This window comes from Pimephales promelas, chromosome 24 (assembly GCF_988280905.1).
Source record: "Pimephales promelas chromosome 24, fPimPro1.hap1.1, whole genome shotgun sequence".
Taxonomy (NCBI): domain Eukaryota; kingdom Metazoa; phylum Chordata; class Actinopteri; order Cypriniformes; family Leuciscidae; genus Pimephales; species Pimephales promelas.
Window position 1 is genome coordinate 17,345,773 of NC_142792.1, and position 26,964 is coordinate 17,372,736.

General features: G+C 40.4%; 1 protein-coding gene across 1 annotated transcript; it reads left to right on the top strand.

The window, feature by feature from the left end:
- Positions 1-14,081: 14,081 nt before the first annotated feature.
- Positions 14,082-25,712, top strand: LOC120477125 (peroxisomal succinyl-coenzyme A thioesterase; the record flags this gene model as incomplete). The annotated part of the gene is made up of 10 exons (XM_089127081.1): positions 14,082-14,295; positions 15,750-15,849; positions 15,971-16,161; positions 16,296-16,459; positions 20,879-20,998; positions 21,089-21,168; positions 21,894-21,987; positions 22,098-22,178; positions 25,325-25,466; positions 25,585-25,712. Coding segments are annotated over 10 exons (1,314 nt in total), but the record flags the coding sequence as incomplete, so codon positions are not given.
- Between the last annotated feature and the right edge of the window lie 1,252 nt (positions 25,713-26,964).

Genomic DNA, 26,964 nt, shown 5'->3' on the forward strand with positions numbered 1-26,964 from the left:
AGCTGTGACTGGTTTGCTAATTATCTCACCAACCGTGTCCAGCAATTGAAGGTTGACAACATAATGTCAGACCCACTTACTGTCTCTAAAGGTGTGCCTCAAGGCTCCATCCTGGGTCCAATCCTTTTTTCTATCTACATCAATGATATAGCCAGAGCTGTTGGTACCTCTCGGCTTCATCTTTATGCAGATGATACCATTTTGTACTCACTTGGTTCCTCTCCCAATTCTGCGGCTTCCAGTCTTAAACTCAGCTTCACCTATATAGAGCAGTTCTTTGACAGTCTCCACCTCCATATTAACGCCAGTAAGACAAAACCTATCCTTTTTAGCCGAAAACAGATTACAGACACTCCACCTACAATCACCTGCATGAACGGTACGGTTCTGGAGTATGTCAAGGAATATAAATATCTTGGTATCTGGTTGGATTCATCCCTGTCATTCATTACACACATAAACTTTCAAACAAAAGTCAAAGCTAGACAAGCTTCAAGTGTAATATTATAACGCAGCGCCTGAAAATAGTCCCCGGCTTCTAACGTGACTGGGACTAAGTTTGTGTAGTCATTACGCCTGCTGCACTCATGGTACGGCAGTAAAGTGTCTTGATTATTACGCAGGAATGAGAGTATAGTTCCTAGTCATATCAGCCTAGAAAATCGCAACTTTACATTTTCCGTCTGTCTAAGTGCACGATGTAACTATAGAAGAGTCAAGTTTTAAATAGGAAAAATATCGAAACACTTTCACGGTAATTTTTTTGAGAGAAATGCTACTGGTCTTGTGCACTTTAGTGATGTATGCTAAGCTATGCTAAAAGTGGTGTCGCCAGAACCGGAGATCGGCTGAATGGATTCAAAAAAGGTAAAACTCAACAGTTTAACTCTGGGGGAGTTGTAAAATGAGCGTATTTCCAAAAAAAAGTGGAGTATCCCTTTAAAGATCCCCGGATCAACAAGGCACTTGGGGCAGCAAGGAGCCTCGTCGGGTACTTCCATAGCAGCGAGATCGCCACCACAAAGTTGAAACTCAAACAAGAGCAAATGGGCACAGCTCAACACAAGTTGACCCAGGATGTAGCTGTTAGATGGAATAGTTCGTACCATATGATCACACGCCTCCTTGAGCAGCGGTGGCCTGTAACCGCAACACTCTCAGACCCAGAGGTCACCAATTCAGCAAAGCACTACATGGATATGAAAGCTGACCAGTGGAGCCTCCTGGAGGAGCTACAGAAAGCACTTGAGCCCTTCGAGCAAGCCACCGTTCACCAAGTGGAGAGGCATACGTCACGGTCTCTGTCCTACCTCCACTGGTGAAAGGACTACAGAAGTCCACGGAGACAGCCTTTGAGTCTGCTCCCATTACCACCTTCCAAACAACAGCCGCAGCAGAGATTGCTTCAAGGTTAGTTTAATTATTCAGCTCTTTAAATCTCTTATAGTAAACTAACTGAATATTTTAATTAAGCTTTCCCAGTTTGCATCTTTCAATGTTTTCCCATTAGCATTCTATCATGTAGAGCTATTGATTCTACTGTTATCTTTCTCTCTAAGCACCTTGAATTTCTTTGATCTTAAGTGTGCAAATCAAATCCATTTTTTTTCAGATGGAAGTTTGAGACAACATATGATGAAGACGGTAACAATGTGTGCATCTTCGCTGCGGCCCTTGATCCGAGATTCTGAAAGCTTAAGTTCCTGTCCACAGACGACATCCTGAAGGTGAAAAACAAACTTCAGACCCTTGCACTTGAAGCCAGACGAGTGCAAGTCAGGGAAGAGCCTGAAGATGACTCCCCCAGTGACCAGCCAGATCACTTCAGACAGAAGCCAAAGTCTGTTAGTGTTCTGGACATGTTGCTTGGCTCTGATGATGAGGAGGAGTTGGAAGATGAAGACCCAGGCCAAGACCAGAGGGAAGATGCTGTCAGGAATGAACTGCTTGTGTACTTTGGGGAGAAACCCATTCCAAAGGACAAAAACCCTCTCCAATGGTGGAAGGAAAATGAAACCAAGTTCCCCACCCTGGCTGTTGTGGTAAATCCTATCTGGCTGCCCCTGCAACATCCACACCTTCTGAACGTCTGTTCTCAGCAGCAGGGACCATTGTGAGCAAAAAGAGCACGTGGACATGCTCCCATTCCTCCACAGTAATTCAGAGTAGGTTGTGCAGAAGAGGAGTAAAGAGTGGTGATGGATGAGGGAGGAGGAAAGTGGACATTCCTATTGCACACACTTCATTAGCATGAAAGCTTACAGAATAGCAGTTAAGAGAGTCAGTTCGATTCCATCAGGTTTTATGTTGGGACTGTTATATTGCGTTAAACACTTTCTGTACTGTGTGCAATGCATTGTTTGGTTTTATTGCACTACACCTTTTGAATTTTTTGAACAAGAGTTATGTTAGTACTGTAAAAGAGTAAACAAGCTGGACTTTTATTTTGTTTTTTGTGTAAAGCAGATTTTTTTTTTTTGCTGTGCAAAACTGGTTAATGAAATAGTACTGTTGTTTAATGAAATGTTACTGTTATTATATGAAGTGTTTAATAAATAAGTATTTATTTGATATACATTATGTTTTTTTTATTAATTGAGCTACAGAAAAATAATCCTTAAAATAACTGTCCAATTAGTCGTTAGATTAGTCGACTAATCGATAAAATAATCACCAGACTAATCCAGGGTTTTTCCTGGCTCAAGATGAGGCGGAGGTGGTAAAATCGTCACACTAGGGAGGTCCGGGGGCATGCCCCCCGGGAGAAAATTTTGCACATTTTAAAGATAAATGCATTAATCTGGTGAACTCCGCACGTCATTAGCCACATTTCCACTGCCGGGCTAGGGCTGGGCCAGAGCTAACAGCGAGCCGAGCCGAGCTAGTGGCCTCGGGCCTCAAGCACCAGACTTGCGTTTCCACTGCCGGGCCAGTAGCCCCACAGCGCTGCCCCAAACCCCACCCCTAACACGCCTTTCTGGAGCAAACGTCATACAACCCAACCCATTTCAGCGGGTATTATGAATTAATTTATTTTTTAAATTAGGAAGATAGCATGTATATTAACTCACCTGCTGTGGCTGCAATAGTGTCCCGATTGTCTCGCGAGTCGCCACTAACAGAGAGGACGGTTTCTGCACACGGCGTCAAATTGACGTCGTAACGTTACCCTTTCTTCTGCCCAAATGCTCAGAAGAGCTTTGGTATCCTCGACAGACGAGTACAGGCGATTCTCCATTTCAAGCAGCGATTTTTTTTTGCACGTTTTTCATTAACCGTTAACCGAGGCCCTTTTAATTTTTAACACCTTTAATAACTGTTTGGACCCCATTTGGACTGCTAGAGAGAACCGAGGTTACATTAAGTAACCAATTCGTTTTGTTTTATCAGTAGGCTATTCTTCCATTAAGAAATACAACTGCCACTGGTTTTCATTTGACAAAGCTTATGTTTGATTTTGTCCAAGATTTATTATTGTTTTTAACATTACCAGACGTTTTGGATTTTGGGTTCTGTAAGGTCTGTAAGGCTACCAGTACATGGAGTACAAAGTTGTTTACAGTGCTTAAAAGTTTTTAACTTGATTCAAAACAGATTTTAGTTCCAACCTGAAACTTTATCTTCTTATTTGTTTCTCTTCTTTTATCTCACAATCTTTTTCTTTTTTTTTCCTTGAAAGGTAGAGAAAGAATGGTAATACCAGACTCTGCTACTTCACTTTGCTTCGTAGACAGAGTCTGGAATGGCATAATAGAGAAGTGTTTTCTCTCTCGCAAGGGGGCGCTTCTCTGAAGTTTAAAATCATTGGTTACCCGTAAGCCAATCAGATAAGTTTATTTATGACGTATGTTATGCGCCAGATCGAGACATTATGCATCGAACTCAAATCTATGATCGAACTTCCACTGTAAACAGGGAGCGGCGCTTTTGTAAGGGCTGCAAAATGTGTGCCAACCGGGAATGAACAATTCACAAACTAGGTTATTTATATGATTTACTGAGTTGCGGCCGCCCCGCAACGTCGGCGTGCCCCGCTCTCACGAGTCATGACTGAATTTAGCTTCCGCCTAAATGTATTCCGCCATACCTAAGTGTATGCGCGTTGTGCAAGCTACATAATGGCCAAGCATGCTGGTTTTTGCTGGTATATGTTGCAAATGGGGGCAGCAAAATTGTTTTTTGCCTAGAGCGGCAGACGTGCACGCGCCGGTCCTAGCTGTGAACACTGATGATGCGAGCGAAATACTGGAGTGAACATGGCTGTAATTGACTTTTGCTTCAGTTTGAAAAACCCCGGAATGTTCTCCATAACAGAGCGAATTGCATCCCGTGTCTTGTTTCCCATTTCTGCGGTTGTTTCGGTTTTCGATTTCTCTAACCTACAATGTAAACTCGCGCTTAGCCTCTACGTCACGGCTCTCACCCCGCCCTCTGTTCGTTGATTGGCCGGCTGTTTTCAGGCCGGTGGAAAACTGAAAGATAGGCCGCTATCTCAGACTCACTACAGGAGCGAAATGAAATTAGCGGAAGTAGGAAGTCTGACGTAGTCAGGCTAAGGAAAGAATGGTACAGTATGCAGTAGATTTGTAAAGTGTGTGTGGTCCAAAATCAGTATTCAACAATGTAAACTTTTTTTAGGTTTGGTGTTGCATACAAGTTTTATGTCTTGGGTTCTTATAAGTATTCAAACTATTTATAGTTCTTATTTGAAACTTTGTTTTTCTTATTATTCCTAATTTTGAAGAATGGTTCAGTATGTAGTATTTGTGAAATTGTATTTGGTCCAAAATCAGCATCAATTATAAATGTATTTATATAGTGTCAGGTTTAGTGTTTAAAGATTTGTGCATCTCATCGTTTTCCTGCATGCCACATTTAACTCTCCATCAGGTCAATAAGCGTTCCCATGTGATATTCATTTCAATAATTAGGAACAGACTGTACTGTAACCAGAAGCCAAAATGACTAACCATGGATAGTTCACAAAATGTTTCAGTGAGGTAATAGTTTACACATTAAAATGAAATAGAATGGATAAGTTACATAACTGTCTTACTGTTCAATATACCTAACAATATTAGGGGTTTATATCGCCCTCCTTGTTCCTCCGCCATGAAACACACATTACCAACTAACTACCATTAAAACCATTAATTTGTTTGATTCTTGATTCTAACCAATATTAGTTTCCGTTCCTCTCAATTCCGATTTCGTTTTAACTCCTACGGTGGCCAATGTAGTCCAAGATTAACATGGCTTCCAGTTCGACCTCGTCCATGAGTGTTAACTCAAACGTAAACGCAAAAGGTGAAGCTTGAATTAATGGGTATTTCCCTCTTTGGCTAATGTACTTTCAAGATGGAGGGTCAACATGGCGACCGACATTAGAACCCCTTACCCGTATGTATTTTCAATGGCATCTACAATAATACTCACTCTAGTTGGCCAAGTCTTATACTTTTACCTACTGTCGATGTCGGCTGAGCAATAAACCTACCCTATACCCTAGCGCGTCTACAGTCGACGGCGGCCGGGTACTAATCCTATAACCCCAGCGTATCTACAGTCGACGGCGGCCGGGTACTAATCCTATAACCCCAGCGCGTCTACAGTCGACAGCGGCCGGGTACTAATCCTATAACCCCAGCGCGTCTACAGTCGACGGCGGCCGGGTACTAACCCTATAACCCCAGCGCGTCTACAGTCGACGGCAGCCGGGTACTAATCCTATAACCCCAGCGCGTCTACAGTCGACGACGTTCGGGTACTAATCCTATAACCCCAGCGCGTCTACAGTCGACGGCGGCCGGGTACTAATCCTATAACCCCAGAGCGTCTACAGTCCACGGCAGCCGGGTACTAATCCTATAACCCTAGCGCGTCTACAGTCCACGGCAGCCGGGTACTAATCCTATAACCCTAGCGCGTCTACGGTCCACGGCAGCCGGGTACTAATCCTATAACCCTATAACCCTAGCGCGTCTACAGTCGACGGCAGCCGGGTACTAATCCTATAACCCTAGCGCGTCTACAGTCCACGGCAGCCGGGTACTAATCCTATAACCCTATAACCCTAGCGCGTCTACAGTCGACGGCAGCCGGGTACTAATCCTATAACCCTAGCGCGTCTACAGTCCACGGCAGCCGGGTACTAATCCTATAACCCCAGCGCGTCTACAGTCCACGGTGGCCGGGTACTAATCCTATAACCCCAATGTGTCTACAGTCGGCGGCCGGGTACTAATCCTATAACCCTAGCGCGTCTACAGTCGACGGCAGCCGGGTACTAATCCTATAACCCTAGCGCGTCTACAGTCCACGGCAGCCGGGTACTAATCCTATAACCCTAGCGCGTCTACAGTCCACGGTGGCCGGGTACTAATCCTATAACCCCAATGTGTCTACAGTCGGCGGCCGGGTACTAATCCTATAACCCTAGCGCATCTACAGTCCACGGTGGCCGGGTACTAATCCTATAACCCCAATGTGTCTACAGTCGGCGGCCGGGTACTAATCCTATAACCCTAGCGCATCTACAGTCCACGGCGGCCGGGTACTAATCCTATAACCCCAGCGCGTCTACAGTCCACGGCGGCCGGGTACTAATCCTATAACCCCAGCGCGTCTACAGTCGACGGCGGTCGGGTACTAATCCTATAACCCCAGCGCGTCTACAGTCCACGGCAGCCGGGTACTAATCCTATAACCCCAGCGCGTCTACAGTCCACGGCAGCCGGGTACTAATCCTATAACCCCAGCGCGTCTACAGTCGACGGCGGCCGGGTACTAATCCTATAACCCCAGCGCGTCTACAGTCCACGGCAGCCGGGTACTAATCCTATAACCCCAGCGCGTCTACAGTCCACGGCAGCCGGGTACTAATCCTATAACCTCAGCGCGTCTACAGTCCACGGCGGCCGGGTACTAATCCTATAACCCCAGCGCGTCTACAGTCCACGGCAGCCGGGTACTAATCCTATAACCCCAGCGCGTCTACAGTCCACGGCAGCCGGGTACTAATCCTATAACCCCAGCGCGTCTACAGTCGACGGCGGTCGGGTACTAATCCTATAACCCCAGCGCGTCTACAGTCGACGGCGGCCGGGTACTAATCCTATAACCCCAGCGCGTCTACAGTCCACGGCAGCCGGGTACTAATCCTATAACCCTAGCGCGTCTACAGTCCACGGCAGCCGGGTACTAATCCTATAACCCCAGCGCGTCTACAGTCCACGGCAGCTGGGTACTAATCCTATAACCCCAGCGCGTCTACAGTCGACGGCGGTCGGGTACTAATCCTATAACCCCAGCGCGTCTACAGTCCACGGCGGCCGGGTACTAATCCTATAACCCCAGCGCGTCTACAGTCGACGGCGGTCGGGTACTAATCCTATAACCCCAGCGCGTCTACAGTCCACGGCAGCCGGGTACTAATCCTATAACCCCAGCGCGTCTACAGTCGACGGCGGTCGGGTACTAATCCTATAACCCTAGCGCATCTACAGTCGACGGCGGTCGGGTACTAATCCTATAACCCCAGCGCGTCTACAGTCGACGGCGGTCGGGTACTAATCCTATAACCCCAGCGCGTCTACAGTCGACGGCGGTCGGGTACTAATCCTATAACCCTAGCGCATCTACAGTCGACGGCGGTCGGGTACTAATCCTATAACCCCAGCGCGTCTACAGTCCACGGCAGCCGGGTACTAATCCTATAACCCTAGCGCGTCTACAGTCCACGGCAGCCGGGTACTAATCCTATAACCCTAGCGCGTCTACAGTCCACGGCAGCCGGGTACTAATCCTATAACCCCAGCGCGTCTACAGTCCACGGTGGCCGGGTACTAATCCTATAACCCCAATGTGTCTACAGTCCACGGCAGCCGGGTACTAATCCTATAACCCTAGCGCGTCTACAGTCCACGGCAGCCGGGTACTAATCCTATAACCCCAGCGCGTCTACAGTCCACGGTGGCCGGGTACTAATCCTATAACCCCAATGTGTCTACAGTCGGCGGCCGGGTACTAATCCTATAACCCTAGCGCATCTACAGTCGACGGCGGCCGAGTACTAATCCTATAACCCTAGCGCATCTACAGTCGACGGCGGCCGAGTACTAATCCTATAACCCCAGCGCGTCTACAGTCGACGGCGGCCGGGTACTAATCCTATAACCCCAGCGCGTCTACAGTCCACGGTGGTCGGGTGCTAATAATTCTAATTTACTTCTTGCTGCGCAGCTTAAATAGCAGACAGACTCCAGCAAATGTCCTTTCAATGCTTTTAATTACGACCAGGAGAGTTCTCGAGCAATACTCAGAGAACTTCCCAAGTAAAAACAAGGCCGGTGGATCTCAGACAAATTCCATTGAGAATCCCCCCGAAAACACTGATACAACAGTTTTTATACGATATGGAGGTATGCCATAATGACATTAATTTGATTGGTTCTTCATAGGTAGACTGTTTTGTTACTGGGTAGAAGAGACTTAGTTTTAATGTTTCTAACTCAGTCATCTGTCTAGTTCCATTTCCCATATTTGTTATTTATACACACAGTCAGGTGTTTGACATTCATCTGAAGTACAGAATGTCTTAGTACATTGTCTCAGATATTCAGCTGGGTAAATGAGGTCAAATGTTAAAACATGGTTAGCTTAATATTCAGTTTAAAATTTTCCACCACAATATACATTAATGAGCACATATATTTTTGAAAGAACTAAGTGTTTTTAGCTAAGAATAAACTAAAAGAGTTACACAGTGTAGCTTTAATCAAATTGCCATGTTAGTCATATCATGTCTGCTGAGGGGTTAGACACTTTCTTTAACTTAGAAATCCATTGTCCACAAATTTGCATGTGGATTTCTTGTTGTTTATTCTAAGTTTGATTACTGAGAATAATAAACTGTTAGAAAAGGTAACGCAAACAACTTTGGCTGACAAACAAATGGAAGGCAATGTCTAAAGAAGAACATGTACTCAAGCCACACCCAGGCTTTTAAAGGTCAATGGGGTTATTTTATTATTTTATAATGTTTCCTGGGTTGCCCTTAAAGCCACAATATGTATTTTTTCTGCTTTAAAAATAGCAAAAATAACTGTATCTATGTTATATATTTCTATTAGATGTGTACTTACATTATCCCGACAGTTTCCACCAACTTTCAAATACGGAGAAATTTATAGTTTAATTCGAAGACACGGGACGTTTCTTTATTTCCGTTTCGTCGCCCGTCTATGGCGTCATATAACCTTTGACTCCTCTATTTTCTCTAAATTCCTTGCGGAACCCGGCGAAACCGCCAAACACAAAGGGGAACACTGGACTACCGCCAATAAAGCAAACAAAATGACGAAGAAAAAAAAGTAAGTACGTATTTTTATGTGTGTAAATCACGTGCCTGCTCACGAGCGCTCACTCTTAACAGTCAAGACACCCCGGTGCTGCTCGCGCATATAAAGCGCTCCCCGTTCACAGTAACCGGGTCATCTCATTCAAATCAGCCAACTGTTGCGCGCACATTGAATACTCATATGAGTCAGGCTGCGAAAGTTACGTGCCCGCTTCAGCGCTCATGCTTACTAAATAAACGCCTCACCTCCGGCGCCGCGCACTCGCTACAGTCATTCCCTTTAGCCTTTAGCACATAGTGGATGAATAACGCAAACCCAGTCAAACGTTTGACTGCAGTATCTTATGTGCTTTATAATCCAGTGCGCCCTATATATGAAAAAAGTTCTAAATAGGTCATTCATTGAAGGAGCGTAATATAAATATTTATATTCGTCTGTATGATAGTTATGGACCACGATTACGCTTTGCCTGCACGTTCTGCTGCTACAGCCAGCTCAGTAAAGCTCAAACGTATGGGTGAAAAATTTGACCCGAGAAGGGTTTGGGACAGGAGAAGCATGACACAGGTAAACATTGGGGTTGCATTTAAAGCTTCTTGACAAGCTAAATCTACAGAGAGATGCTGTATATCTATATATTTATTGAAACGATGATGTCATGTCATGAGCTGAGCTGGTTGTCATTGACAGCGACAACAACTCCCGTGAGCCCATGCTCTTTCCCGACGTCATCAAAGTACGTCTTTTGTTATTATTTTAAATAAGTGACCCCTGGTGGCCAAAAATCGCATACTGTACGTTTAAAATGTTAGCATGTTTTTTAGATCAAAAATAGTCATAATTTAGAAATAAAAGGCAATTTTCCTAGCCTGATTTTAGCCTTCAAGATCAGCTGCAGAGAAGAGAAAAAAAGCCAAAGCTCGGTTTACACCGATTGAAAATTGTAGACACGAGGGGACCAAATACAGGCTAAAAAACCTCAGAAAATGAAAACTTAATGTCAGGGGACCTTTAAGGTCTATTGTACTTCTTAGTCTGTCCCGCAGGGTGTGCACATCTCAAGAAAATAAAGATTAACAAACATTGTCCTTCAAATAAGGCAAATAAACAGCTCCTACAGGTCTGTACAGCTGGTGCTGAAATATGACACTAAGTTTCAAATTGTGTTTTACAGCGACCACTTACAGGATGGTTCGTTGGATCTGTTCCCATTATAATTTGAAGAATTAACATAGGACTTTTCTATAAGCGGCCCAAGCTTGAACCTGACTTCTATCGGCCTCCTCTTTTCTCCCTAGCATTTTCTGTCATTTCTGAATACTATCCTGTGTTTCATGCCAGATAAGATATATGCCAGTCACACACCGAGAATCTCCCCCATAGACTATCACAGCCCATTACCCTTTGGAAAGGTGGCAGTTGATATTACTGGCATAAAATCCTGACACCATCAGGAATGAATTATGTCCTCGTTCTCCAAAACTATTTCACTAAGTATGTACCATTGATATTATAGATATTTCAGAGTGATATCACTTTTCTAATGTGAAAAACTATCGAGCGGGACTTGACTCGGGAGGATTTCGCTGCGTTTGCAGAGTGCTGTACAGTATAGCTGTACAGTATTTTCACAATTTAATATTTTCAAATGCATTCAGTCTAATCAGAACATTGAAAAAGGATATCTCAGTTGTCCATATGTTTTAGTTGATTAGTCTGCTATTTAGTCTCTTGTGTTGTTTCGTTGCAAGATTATTTTCTCATGTCTACTCATGCTAGCAAATCACTCTAGTCCAGTGGTTTTCAATCCTGTTGGATCCTTTTGGACCCACTTGGTGACCTGAGCCAGGAGATGACTGGTGAGTAAGAAGATCAGTACAGCATGATTAATGCCAGTTTATCATTCCAGTAATTGGCATGGAGCAACAGGATAAAAGCCACTGAGGAGCTGGGGAAGGTGAGAGATAACTTGGTGAACTCCTGTCTGTGTGTGTCTCTGGAGAACAAAGTCCAAGGAACTGTTAAATTGTAGGGTCGGTGTTGGTTTTGTTGAGAGAACTGTTGGAAAAAAGTACACCTCTGTCTTCTCCTTGCCCTGAAGAACTGGCAAAACAATTATGAGGAGTTTTACTGCAGCATTTTTTAATTCTAAACTTCTGTATATGGCACGTGTGACAGCATTGAAAAAAATAACCTGTGTGAGCAACCTGATATCCTTAAGGTAAGTCATTTGATTTGTATAAATTCACTGTTGAACACATTTCATTTCTAGAGGGTTAGAGTCAAACACATTTCTAGCGGGTTAGAGTCAAACCCTCTAAATACCATCATACAACTTTAACTCATATTATTTTTTAAGCGTTTTTACCTACGGTAAATGACTCATGGCTACTGTTTAACATCTAATTTTTGTAATTGTATGACAGTTTTTAAATGGACACTAACAAAATGATCACAGTCTGATGTCTAAAACACCTATGATCAGAGTACATGCCACCATTTAATTGATCCGAATGGCATCCACATTGTTTTGTGATCAGATTACTCCCAAAACACATTTAGAGGTGGCATGTGACCAAATTGCTGTTAATATATTGAACCATAATCTTGCAGAAGATAAATTGGTAACACTTTACAATACGGGTGCACTAATATGCATTAATTCATGCTTAACTAATGCACAGATAATCATGAGAGTTAATGTATAACTAATGAAGAACTAAACCATTAATTAATGATTACTGCATCAGCAACTAATAAAGAGTCTATATGATTAATAGATTAAGTAATACATGAATTGCTATTAATTCAATGTGTCATTGTGTATTAATTCCTTAATAACATATTTTATTAACTAATAGAGTAAATTAATGTGTTAATTACCACAATTAGTCAAAGCTATGCACTTCAGCTTCCAGTTGTCTGCTTTAATTAATGATTAGCTAATGATTTGCAAATGTTTCATTATGTTATGACTTTACTTGTTGGGGCACATCATTATTAACTAGTCATTAAGTAATTGTAGTAATTTGCTCATGAATTTGCACAAACAATGAAGTAATTAATCATGTATTTATGCATATTGGTGTACCTGTCATATTTTCTGGAAGTTGAAATACAAGGCTTTGGCACATTCTGGCAATTAACATATGCGTTAGTTTGGGGCTATTTTGAGCCTTGTTAGTGGTATAAACTAGCGATTTCTTTTTACTTAATCAATGCCCCCATTACTAGCATCAGTGGTGGAATGTAACGAAGTACAAATACTTCGTTACTTTACTTAAGTACATTTTTCACGTATCTTTACTTTACTTAAGTACAATAAATAGTGCCTACTTTTTACTTTTACTTCGTTACATTTTGCAGTAATTATTATACTTTCTACTCCACTACATTTCTACAACTTCTGTTACATTTTCGTTACATTTTCTGATCAGTTTTTCCCCTGCCAAAACGTAATCTGACCGTCCGTTCGTTGCACGTTTGTCTCACCAGTGACGTTTGGTTGCCATAGATACAGTATATCAACCCGGTCACACTAAATGCGTCTCGCACGCAGTGTGTTTATCATGCAACTCATACGCGAAAATTTGTTTTTACGTGCATAGGAAACACACCGTGTGTAATATATGTTTGGTTTGGTTAGGATTATGGCAAGCCAAGAGGTTCAGAATTACACCATAAATGAATCGCGTTTACTGCCAAACATAGTTATTAACATATAGTACTAAGGATAAGCATGATATTGCCTAATTGCAAGCTTGTTTCAGAAATGGTGACATTTTTTTTCCATCATTATTGAACATCATTATAGGAGTAGGCTATTAGGTTGAATGAGTTAGAATTAAATGTTTTATTCATCATTAGAAAATAGACATTAAGATAATAAATTGTTATGCAAGTACTTTTACTTTTAATACTTAAAGTACATTTAAAATAAAGTACTTTTTACTTTTTACTTAAGTATGGTTGTCATTGTGTTACTTCTACTTTTACTAAAGTAAATATTTATCTGGGTATTTGTACTTTTACTTAAGTACTGAGATTCAGTACTTCCTCCACCACTGACTAGCATTATACGCTAAACAATTTTTAGAGATAAAACACTTCACATTTGATTATCATTAAAACAAATCTCAGAGAACGGTTGACTATGTAGTACGTACCGATGTTTTATTAGACCAAAGGTTCATTGTTCGCCAGAGTTCTCCTTTAATTAACACTATTAGTTAAAAAATGAGCTATTATGGAATTAATCCACAATTACGTATTAAATTAATAACAATTCATGTATGAACTAATACATTAACCTTACAAAGTCTTAATTAGTTCCTAATCTGGTAATAGTTAATGAATAGCTTGGATAATCATTAGTTAAACATTAATTCAGTATTATCTGTGCATTAGTTTATTAGTGCACCTGAGATGTGAGAAGCATGTTCTTATCATTTTTCATATTGATGCTAAAAGTGATACTGCTTAACCCAGTTGGAAACTAAATAAGGTTCGATTTATTAGATATCGTCAGCCTGACACCTAAACCTGAGATAAAGAATTCAAATCCGTTTGGAATACTATTCTCCGGCTATCACCCATATACCATATAAACACAAGCTAAATCAAGCTAAACCTGAAGTAACTTTCAGATTGGTGGTATTTTCAGATGTTTCTTTGGTGGAAGTGAAAAAAAGGTAAGTTTGACTGTTTCAATCTGTCCTGTAATCTCTGTATAGGACTGTGAGCACTCAGAAGAGGGCATGCCCATTATTCTTTATCCATCCCCGTCGAGGGCTGGTGGACGAGAAGTTTCGGATCGTTGTAACAAATTTACTGCCAAGTCAAAAGGTGACACTACACTCTCTACATCAAACAGAGGATAAGGACTTCTGGGAGGCGTTTGGACACTACGTCAGTGATGAACACGGAACAGTTACAGGTGCGTGGTAGTCTAAATGCATAATTTAGAAAAGTTGCAATGGTAACCACAGGTTCACTTAAATATGTTTACATCAGTTATTGTTACTGATAGAATGAAAAGGTGCAGATGACACACAGCTCAAATCTCTATGACTTTGAGTTACTGAAACATCTCATGAAACATGTACCGAGCAGAGCATCTCTCACACTGGCTGTTTCTCAATTCCAAGTACGCAAATACCAAACGCGTTCTCGTGACGACCAGTCCTGCCTGGCGACCTTGAAATAACAAACTCAGAAGGATGCTGGGACACAAAATGCATGAGAATTGAGATGTGATGCTATCTTGTTAATGAACTGACCTTCCCAGCATATATTAAGTAGCGACTAATTAATACATCATACAACAATAACAATTAATACAACATAACATAAACAAATGCCACGACCTTATACAACTTCTTTCACATTATATAGATTATTTGGTAACACTTTATGTGAAGGGGTGTGCAGTAGACTGACAAGACACTGTCATAAACATGACATAACACCTGTCATGAACATGAAGGAGTCTTTATGAATGTGTATGACTGTCATCATTAAGTGTCATTCGGTAAATTATGACACTTTTAATGCAAAGTTGACATTGTTTAAAATGTCTTTGTTAAGACAACTTGACATTGACCAAGAAATCATCATCATAACTGTGAGAAGAAGAAAGGTCCACACGTTACAATGTTTATTTTAGTACATCACCACCAATAACACTAAAAAAGAAGTGCGTCAAATCCAGTAAACCCTGAGATTATTACTTGTGACATTAGAACAAAATATGTGGATATAAAAACATGTACAGGGGTTGGACAATGAAACTGAAACACTGGCCAATGTTGGAGGTTTCACATCTATATGCCTGGCGGCCAATCTTCAGAGTGAAGCACGGGTGGATCAGTGATGGTTTGAGTAAGGGTTAATGCCCGACGAGGTGTCCATTGTCAGGTTTTAATGGACGACGGCGAGGCGTGTGTTTAGTTTAGTTATGTTTGTGATTTAGTTAATAAAACTTGTGCACAATACTTATTTGGTTCTGATTCTCTGCTCGCAACAAGGTTTACTTTAAGATCTTGATCTTGTTGCGTGCTCTAAGAGCTGTACATGCTAAGAAATACTTATTTTTCTGTGGCCATGAAAGAGAGCCTTTTTTTAGAATAAATGAATAATAAAAAGAGTTTGTTGGACAAACTGATTAATTGATTGTAATATTAATTTAGCTACACCAAGTTAATCCAAATAACTGACTCAAAAATTCATAATTAATCCTAAAAAGATATGATTGATTAATAATGTTTCTCCTTTGAGCTAACTTGTTATACACATTTCTACAGATTTAGAATTCACAGCATTTCTCTTGAGCGAACAATGATCGAGACATTAAGTACATGATGTGGATATTCCCTATTCTATATACCTTAGGGACCACAGATGAAAGTTTGGGAGGCACTTATGAAGGAAGAGAGCCAATGGGGTTGCTGTGGAGCATGAGACCCGCACCAGGAAGTCCAAAAGGACTCAGGTAGATTAGACTAGAACAATATGATAGTGTGTGCTTTGTATTACCAAGTTTAAATTCAGGTTTCTTTTTTATTTGAGGAAATTGACACTCTCTTTTGTCACCTTCATACTCTTTACTCCAGAATACGCAAGAGGGATGTTCTTACACCAATGGTAGTTCAAATTTCAGTATACAGTGGGCATCTATCTGAAGGCTTCAGCGAGGAACCACCCCTGGCAACGAGTGTCATAGAGCGCTGGCATGTAGCACCAGGTGTGAAAAGGATAATCATCAGGGAGGAAGAAGTACAAGGAACACTTTTCCTACCTCCAGGTACACAGACACTCACACACACACACACACACACACACACACTAAATAACAGATTTCTAATCAGGGGTTAATTTCTATTAGATCTTTCATGATCATTGCTTGTGTGTAAAAATGACTTGCTGTGTGTTTTTTAGGCCCTGGGCCGTTCCCAGGAGTGCTGGATCTGTGGGGAGTAGGTGGTGGTTTGGTCGAATATCGCTCTGCCCTGCTTGCATCTCATGGCTTTGCATCTATGGCACTTGATTACTTCCTTCCAAAAGGGCTGAGAATGCAAGATGTTGATATTGCTTACTTTGAGGTAATTTCGAACTTTTGACAGTCTCCTATCGTGGACCAACCTTCGCATTACTTTTGATGTGATTTGGCATTATTGGTGGACTGTGTTTCCCGAGGAAACACTCAAAATAAATTATTGGCCATCAAAGCAAATGTGATAATATTAGGTACTCACTGATTTGCCACAACATTGTACACAAAAGGTTAAGTCAAAAAACATTTTTTATATCATTACAAAGGTGTCTATCAATGGGATTGTATTTATTAGTCAGCAAGTGAATGGTCAGCCCTGCTGAAAAAAAGTTTGTTTGGACTTCTTTAGATGGTCAGTTTGGGTGATCAGCTTACCAGCTTTATTCAACAGGGAGTTTGAATTTCATGTGTTGGAAGCAGGAAAAATGGGCAAGTGAGAAGATCTGAGTGATTTTTACAAGGGGCAAATATTAAAATATAATAATGGCTGTTGATCTTTGACAATTACAAATGATAGAAGCTACAGGGGATGCCTGTCAGGACGAAATACAGAGAGCTGTATGCTTCACTGCCTTAGCACAAAGGGGCAATGGATTTTCTACTCATTAACAGGTACAACATTTAAGAATGCAGAGGAAGCATTGAACAAACAAGTGGTGCAGCACACAGTAAAACATAGAAGAACAAGAGGAACACTGTCACATGCACCTCTTATTTCTGCTCAGGTGGGGAAGAGGAAGTCATGCTTTCACTGTGTATAAAGTGTAAAAAGGTTGGACATTACAAACTGTGCCAATCAGCACAATTAAACATGTGCAAGGTACTGTACACAGAATATTCAGCTCGTACTCCCAGCATTACACAGACAGTGACTATATCATCTTCTGGCATCTAGCTGACTTGTGTGGTGGATTTAGTGGTTGACACTGAGGGTGTATTCACACCTGCCTTGTTTGGTTCGATTGAATCGAACTCTAGTTCGTTTGCCCCCTTGGTGCGGACCTTTTGGGCAGGTGTGAATACAGCAATCGAACTCGGGTGCGAACCAAACAACCGAACCGAGACCCAGCTGAAGAGGTGGTGATGTAATTATAAATGTAATGAATTATTATTATTATTAATGTAAGGATAGTTACAATACAAGGATGATGATGCGTTAATTTACGTTAAACTGGACAAACTTAATCGCAAGCGTTAACATTGACAGCACTTGTTAGTACACAATAAGAATCTCATTATTTGAATGAGTGAACATAGCCCCTCTCTATGAATGAAAACTTTATACCTTCTCCGTCTTCTGTGCAGTGCCACTTGTAACGCAAAGTTGAGAAGTTGCCCAGAGATAAAACAAAACAGAAGGTGGTCGAATGAAAAGATGCACGAGAGACGAGAGTTGTCGTATTTCCCCGCGTTTATAGAGCCACTCAAACGTTACACTCGTCGTCTTCTCAAAATCCGAATTACAACTTCGTATAGATGACATTGTATCATATGATACTCATTATAGGGATGGGGCCGATCCGATCCAGTATCGGTATCGGGACCGATACCAGCATAATTCACGTATCGGATTTTTCCGATCCAACCTGCGGAGAAATCCGATATTTATGATCCATGTCTACGCTTTAACGTTGTCTGCTGAAATGACTCCAAAAGTGATTCCCGCCGGGCCTGCTAGTCTGCTATAGCTGGCTGCAAACTGTGGAATGGATACCCTGAACGGAGGTGCAGCTCAATCAGTGACTGTAAAACATAGGGCTCAATGAGACACACCCCCGCTCAGGAAATCCATTCCGCAGTTTGCAGCTAGCAGGATAGCACTGAGCTATAACATGTTCGCTGTGTGGAAATCATATGGTGGAACTGGAAACACCGCTGCAGTGCAGAGCAAGACAGCAAAGTGCAATGTTTGCAAAGCCGTATTAATTAAACTATTTGATGCATGTTTGCAATTCGCAGTCCAGAAGAGAAAGAGAGAGATCTCTCACGCGGTGCAACAGCAAGCACAACATGACAGCCCGGCGTAATGAGTGACGACAGAGTAAACGTAGCCTGGTTACACTTTAGATCTGTGATATTAGTCTGATTTCCAAATATTAAAGAATATATTGAGGTAAAAAAAAAAAACATTAAAAACAATAGCCGCATTCTGTCTAGCCAACTTCCTTCCCATCGCGGCGGTGCACTGTCATTTCTCCCTAAAACTCAAACTTTAATACAGAATCAGCACGATTGATGATTGTAGTAAAATGCAGTCTCTGCTGTTACTAAATTGCGGGACGCTTTTAATAATAAAAAGAGCTATTAAAAGCACAAAATTTGCGCAAGAGATGCTGTTCCCAGTGCGGCGCGCTCCGAAACAGACCGCAACAAGACAAGCAAATTATACTCTGGGCTTCATATGCGCGTCTAAACGATCAAATGTAGCCTGCACAAAAATGTCAAACCGACCGACTTGGAGATTAACACTTAAACAATTTATTATGTCTAAAATGAACGTAGTTATGGAAATATTTGGGAGAAAATATGGTGCATCAGTAGACTATGAAATTTGAACTCGTTCTTAAAGGGGCAGCAGTATAAATGTGACGATTGCGACATTACTGAGAATCAAACCAAAGGCAAAGAGAAAATCACTCACAGCTCTTGAATGAATTACTTCAGCTTTAATAAGCATAAATCTATCTATGATAAACTTTGCAGTGCTATTTTACTTTTGATTCCTTTATTATAATTCTTTTTAAGACCATACCTGAATAATGTTTGTAGACCTTCCTGAAATTAAAGCACTGTGTAGGCCTGTATAATGTGTATCTTTGTTTAATTGTCTATCTATTGTTTAATATATATATATATATATATATATATATATATATATATATATATATATATATTGACATACATACGTACATATCATCCTTGCCTGTAGAGAGGAGTTTATTTCAGCATCATATAAAATCAACAATAATGATAAATACTATTAAAGCAAACACAGCTCTGGTATCGGAAAAGTATCGGTATCGGCCGATATCCAAAGTCAGGTATCGGGATCGGATCGGAAGTGAAAAAATGTGGATCGGTGCATCCCTAACTCATTAGTTTCTTCATATTGCGTTTGTACAGAATTAACACAAAATTAGTAAAAGAACAAATATTGCAGTATGAAATATATGGAAATATCTCCATGCTGAGCCTTTTTTGCACTTCCTGATTTCCCTTGAGAATCCTTGTCCAATGAATGGACGACCTTAGCACACGTGTGGTTTGGTTTACAAATTTTGGTTCACTTGCAAAAAGAGCAGTGTGAAAGCGAACCGTACCAAAAAAAAAGTTAGGGCTAGTTATTATGTGTGATTGAAACATGTGTAGGCCAATACACAGTACATCCTATAAATGTGTTTTCTGATGAATGGTTTAGTCTATGAATAGGGTATGAAGGAGTACATTAGCCATACTGAATTGAATCCCAACAGTTATGGATCATATTTAGGAACAAATATTTCACTCATTAACTCATCATCATCATCATATCTTTATTCAGGACATACATATTAAATGGTCCATTGCACTATACAAAATAAAGTACATTCAAAATAGAAAAGATACCCAACAGTTAAAATTTACCGAACATTACCGTAAATATGGTCATTGCTACGTCATGGGAGCAGTCTATATCCCTCCTAAATCATTCATTTGTACATGCACAGCGTAATTATTTATATATTTTGTTGGTTGTCGTGATTGTAATCCTGAACTGGCCACCGGTCCACGGGTCTTTGCGTAATCACGGTAGGCTAATGGCTGAATCGGAATTTATAAGCAAGATCATGGGAATCAATAACCTACATCCCAGTTGTGCTAAAATAAATATCACGAGACGTCCATCATCAGATGAATGACATGGAAAAGTTAAGTTAGAGCCGCTAAAGCCAGTGCAACTACCAATGCGAACATGAACACAAGCTTTTCCCTCCAAAAAATATAGCCTACAAAACATCTAAGTTGTCAGCCTGCCTCTCCAAATGCAACACTGACTTTAACCAAATGCAATGATAGCTTAAAAAGTACTTTGGTGTGCGTTTTATTTTATATTTACCGTTTAATAATGCAAACGCTGCTGTCTGTCCATTGAAGAACATGACAGCCCGCGTCTGTTTTGGAACTATTGGGGCTTCCATGAACCACGTGACAGCCTTGCGGCGACATCAAAGCGTGTCGCAACTCTCTCAATACATGGCTCTGTTTTATGGCGTTCGGTTATTGCATGCGTGATGTTATTATGTGAGTGCGCACGCTCAGTGAGAGTGAGAATGCTTGCGCAAAGGGGAAGATGACCGATCTATCGCGGGCAAATTTGACATGACATTCTTGCTGATCTGTAATTGTCATCAGACTTTGTCTTTTAATTTGTTCCCTGTGCCTTGCGCTTGTTTCCCACTTACTATGTATATATATATTATTCCTATAGAAAGCATACCAGATTTTACAAAATCATCCAAAGGTACAGAAGGACAATCTGGCAACGATTGGACTATCTTTTGGAAGTGACGTCACATTAAGCATGGCGGCCTACTCAAAAGTCATCAAGGTTCGCTTGACATGCACACACGAATGAACAGTTATCTACATTATAAATGCAGCTTTTTATTATTTATTTATCCTTTTTACTGTCTTGTAGCCCCAGTGCTGTGTGTGTATCAGTGGAAGTCATGTGGTTATTGATAAATCTCTTTTTGAAGCCTTTGAGGAGATACAAAAGTGAGTGGACTGAACATTAATTCACAACCTGACTGAGGCTCATCGAATGCAATAGTAATAGTAACGGGCTCTATGCACGGCGGTATTTCCGGTGAAGGATTAAGGATGCTCGATAACTTCCGCTGATCGTAGAGTCCAATGCAATACCGAGAATGTATATTGAATTTTTATACTCCATGGTTATACTAAAGGAACGTTAGTCACAAAAACAGATAAAACAGACACCCCTCGTTGTGTTTATGCTTCTTTTTAAAATTATATCAAATAAACATAACTGTATATAAAATCACATCTAAACGTATGTACGTTTCGTTTCAAAGACTGGAGGACAGTAAATTTTGAAGACTCTGCCATAATCCCGTTTTCCTCGGTTTTCCTCCGCTTTAATCTCCACAACCAGAAATGGACGAGCATCCTTGCGTCAAATGCGGAATTTATGCGTGCATATAGCCCATCGTAGTAATATTTTTAAAATCAGGAACTGGCAAGAGATTTGCTTATTTGAAATACAAACATAACACATTATAACTTAGCCTAGTAAAAATTAAAAAATGTTGTAATTTACTGAATTTGGATATTTGACCTCTTCTGCACAAAATTAATTTTGTCTTCCAGTCAAGTTAATTTAACAAATGTCAGAGGACCATAACAAGCCTAGTCATGTGACATCCTACAATTTGGGAAATAGAATTGGATGTTTCAGTAATAAATTATGTTTATTGCAGGCTTTTGAAGAATGTACGTATGAATGAGGAGAACCAGATAATACAGAGAGACAGCATATTGCCGATTACCTTAGACCCGGCTCTCAAAGTAGACGTGAGTACGACTTTGACATTTCTTTGTTCGTTTACAGTTTGTTTGCATATAATTATTATAATTACTATTATTTGTAATGCCGGTTCTCTATTTTTTTTTAATGCACATAGGTTGGGAGAATAAAGTGTCCTCTTCTGTTGGTGAATGGTGGTGATGATCAGAGCTGGCCTTCTGTTGAATCTGCTGCAGATGTGAGTTATATATATTTCATTTTGTCCAAACATGATACCTCAAAAGGACAGCTAATGGAAGACAATATTAACAATAAACAATGAGACCATTTTAATGGAATGGTTACCAAAAAATTACAATTCCTCTCATATTTCTTTCTCCTTGTTTTTTTTCTCTCTGTAACAGTGTTATTGATTACTAAAATCTACAAACAAATATTTAACTATTGCTGCGTCCCAATTCGCTTACTTATACTACGCCCTAAAAGTATGTAGTCTTTTTGTGAGGAAAAAGTACACACTTTTGAGTGTGTAGCAAAAGAGTAGGCAAGCTTTGGGACATACTATCACGTCATCTTTAACGGACAGCTCTGTTGCTGTCGCTGCGTGCATCCTGTCACCGTAAACTGCCCTGTCAATCATCTTATCACAGTTAAAATCCTCCTTTCTATCTAAATTGATTTCCTACCGTTTCGGAGAGCACGTTCATCTGCCAGTTGTGGGTCTTTCATGCTCTCCTCATGTGTTTGCAATTTGAATATAATGATGCATTTAAAACGTAATGGCTAAACGTGTCTTTACAAAAGTTCACAATGCTGCTGAAAATGCAATATAATGTAGACAACATTGAATAAATTCATTTTCGTCAGGTTAGATACTGATAATTAATCACTCAAAGCTCTTTATCTAAACCTCTCTCTACACAACCGCGGGGACTCGCGCGTCCTCCGTATCGACTACGTGTCTGTAGTTTTTTAACACTTTTTACTCGTGTTTGTAGTTCTAACCGAATCCTCGAATTCTGACCGGAAAAAGTAGACCATCCGGGTACCTTTTAAACACTCATTTCAACATACTACGGTTTGGGACGTACTAATTCTATTTTCGAATACTATTTAGGACGGATAGTATGCGAATTGGGACGCAGGGTATATATCTGTTAACTATATATTAAACTGTATTAGTAACTAACTATATATATATATATATATATATATATATATATATATATGTATAGAAATAAAGATGAAATAAAATAAAATGTAAATATTAGATAAAAAAAATGTTTTTGCCTTGACTTCTAATTGAAATAAATTTATTGAAATAAAAAGTACTAAAATTACTAAAACTAATAAAAAACTAATTACAATGATAAGCTGAAATATATAAAAACTGAATGCGCATATATATATATATATATATATATATAGGGCTGTCGAATGATTGATCGCATCCAAAATAAAAGTTTGTGTTTACATAATATATGTGGGTGCACTGTGTATAATTATTTTGTGTGTGTGTGTGTGTGTATATACACTCACCGGCCACTTTATTAGGTACACCTGTCCAACTGCTCGTTAACACTTAATTTCTAAGCAGCCAATCACATGGCGGCAACTCAGTGCATTTAGGCATGTAGACATGGTCAAGACAATCTCCTGCAGTTCAAACCGAGCATCAGTATGGGAAAGAAAGGTGATTTGAGTGACTTTGAACGTGGCATGATTGTTGGTGCCAGAAGGGCTGGTCTGAGTATTTCAGAAACTGCTAATCTACTGGGATTTTCACGCACAACCATCTCTAGGGTTTACAGAGAATGGTCCGAAAAAGAAAAAACATCCAGTGAGCGGCAGTTCTGTGGGCGGAAATGCCTTGTTGATGCCAGAGGTCAGAGGAGAATGGCCAGACTGGTTCGAGCTGATAGAAGGGCAACAGTGTCTCAAATAACCACCCGTTACAACCAAGGTGGGCAGAAGAGCATCTCTGAACGCACAGTACGTCGAACTTTGAGGCAGATGGGCTACAGCAGCAGAAGACCACACCGGGTGCCACTCCTTTCAGCTAAGAACAGGAAACTGAGGCTACAATTTGCACAAGCTCATCGAAATTGGACAATAGAAGATTGGAAAAACGTTGCCTGGTCTGATGAGTCTCGATTTCTGCTGCGACATTCGGATGGTAGGGTCAGAATTTGGCGTCTACAACATGAAAGCATGGATCCATCCTGCCTTGTATCAACGGTTCAGGCTGGTGGTGGTGGTGTCATGGTGTGGGAAATATTTTCTTGGCACTCTTTGGGCCCCTTGGTACCAATTGAGCATCGTTGCAACGCCACAGCCTACCTGAGTATTGTTGCTGACCATGTCCATCCCTTTATGACCACAATGTACCCAACTTCTGATGGCTACTTTCAGCAGGATAATGCGCCATGTCATAAAGCTGGAATCATCTCAGACTGGTTTCTTGAACATGACAATGAGTTCGCTGTACTTAAATGGCCTCCACAGTCACCAGATCTCAATCCAATAGAGCATCTTTGGGATGTGGTGGAACGGGAGATTCGCATCATGGATGTGCAGCCGACAAATCTGCGGCAACTGTGTGATGCCATCATGTCAATATGGACCAAACTCCCTGAGGAATGCTTCCAGCACCTTGTTGAATCTATGCCACGAAGAATTGAGGCAGTTCTGAAGGCAAAAGGGGGTCCAACCCGTTACTAGCATGGGGTACCTAATAAAGTGACCGGTGAGTGTATATATATATATAAACATACACATGCATGTATGTTTAAGAAAAAAAATATTTATATATAAAATATTTATATATAATATAAATTATATATAAATCTATATACAGTATATACATGAAAATATTTCTTAAATATATACAAGTATGTGTGTGTATTTATATAAATCTATATATATATATATATATATATATATATATGTATATATAATTATACACAGTGCCCCCCATATAGTATGTCAACACAAACTTTTGTTTTGGATGCGATTAATCACGATTAATCGTTTGAAAGCCCTAATATATATTGAAGAACCAAACAGTTTTGGTTACCATTAAGTCATACAAGATTGAAAGGACATAACAGTGAATATATGATGACAGAATTTTCATTTTTGGGTGAATTGTGTTATCAACTTTGACCAACAGGTGTCACTATCAGTATCTACATAAAATCTAATGCTAAATATTTGTTAGTTAATGTCATGATGCATAGGTAAAAAATTTAACTTGCACATTAACTTCGTAGCCTACGATTCAATAGGTGTCATCGTACAGACTAAATACGCCGTACACGCCCCTGTAATGTTCTCAACTATGATTCAATGGTTTGATGTGAATTCGGTCACTTTTATACCCAGATCGAGATGATGATGGAGAAAGCAGGAAATCGGCACTTGTTGACAGTCCTGACATATCCTGATGCGGGTCATCTGATCGAACCACCGTACTCGCCTCACTTCCGAGCAACTAACTTCATCCGGCAAGAAACAAACGAGAAAAGTAAGCAAACATTTTTTTTTTTTCATATAGGATCAACATTTTTAGAACTTTTTTGTGTCATTTGTTTGAATATAGATCTGAATGTAAGGTGTTGTTGTTGTTGTTATTGTTGCTGCAGTTGTCATGCTATGGGGTGGACAGACCAAACCTCACGCTTACGCACAAGAGGACTCATGGAGCAAGACAATAGCATTTCTGCGCCAGCACCTCTGCTTCAGTTCAAACTTTGCAAAGGCCAAACTGTAGTTCTGGCATTTACAACATTGATATGAGTGCAGCTTTTTTTTTTTTTTTTTTTTCAAAATGGAATGATATATGATTGCCAGCACTTGTCGTTACTGGGTGTCCATGGTTAACCGGTTAACCGATTAACCGTTTAAAATTATATAACCGAGTGAAACCTTTTTGCTCGGTTTAGTGGCGTCAATACATATTTGCATAAAGCTTTTGCGTTTTTTTTTCTGAATGTCGATAAAAAAATATTGTGAAATGACAGCGTTTCCATTAACGTTATGCGACTAAAACATCTTTTTTTTCTTTCGCGATAAGTCATTCCAAAAATAATGGCAACGGACGTTGGTAGTCTATATAACAGCCACCGCACTAGACATTAGTATTATTTATGAAAGGAGACGTGGTGTGTTATCCAAGCAATGGCAGGGATAGACAAAGAGTTCCTGGGTGTTTCTCCCTCATTTCTGCTCCGAGGTCTTGATTGTGGCATTTCTTCGAGGTTTTGTCTAGTAGGCTATTCCTTGTATCTTTTATGAATTTTAAAAAATAACTCTCCCTCGTATTATGTCCAAACGTTCAGTGTAGCCTACTTTTGTGTTCATTCGTTTCCCCTTATTTAGCTAATCCGTTGGCCTAATTGTAAAACCATAGACATATACACTAGACCTCACCTTGGCTACGGCAGTTCATTAGAACGAATGCGTCAATAGAGCCGCCATCTTGAAACAGGGGAGCCCCTCCATTTTAATCCATCAGCGTCAATGTAGTAGACACAGGTCTAACGCAAATAAAATCACCATAAATCATCATGAATGCGATTTTTCTTGTTTTTTTTGTTTGTTCCAACGGTCAGACATGTATTTATCATTGTTTCCAGAAAGAATTTTATTTTTTTTTAAACATTCTTCCTAGTTCAGATTTCATCAGTGAACATCATACGCTGCACAAAAGTCCGCCACCATCAATGAATTCGACGTAAAGTCAGAGATAGCAGCGTTACCTAGCTACTTCCTATGACAAGACCCCTGTTCCAAGATGGCGGCGGTTTTGACGCATGCTTAGAATCCCACGCTGAGGTCTAGTGTATATATCTATGATTGCAAAACGAAAAATGAACGGTTGTTGTATTTTGTAAAACGCAAACTTGAACACCAAAATGTTCATTTGAACTGTAGGCCTACGCCAAATGCTGCGCAAAAGTATATAGGCTACATATCGACGAATTTTCAGATATTTGTTTGATTTTTTGCCCCTTTAAACATTT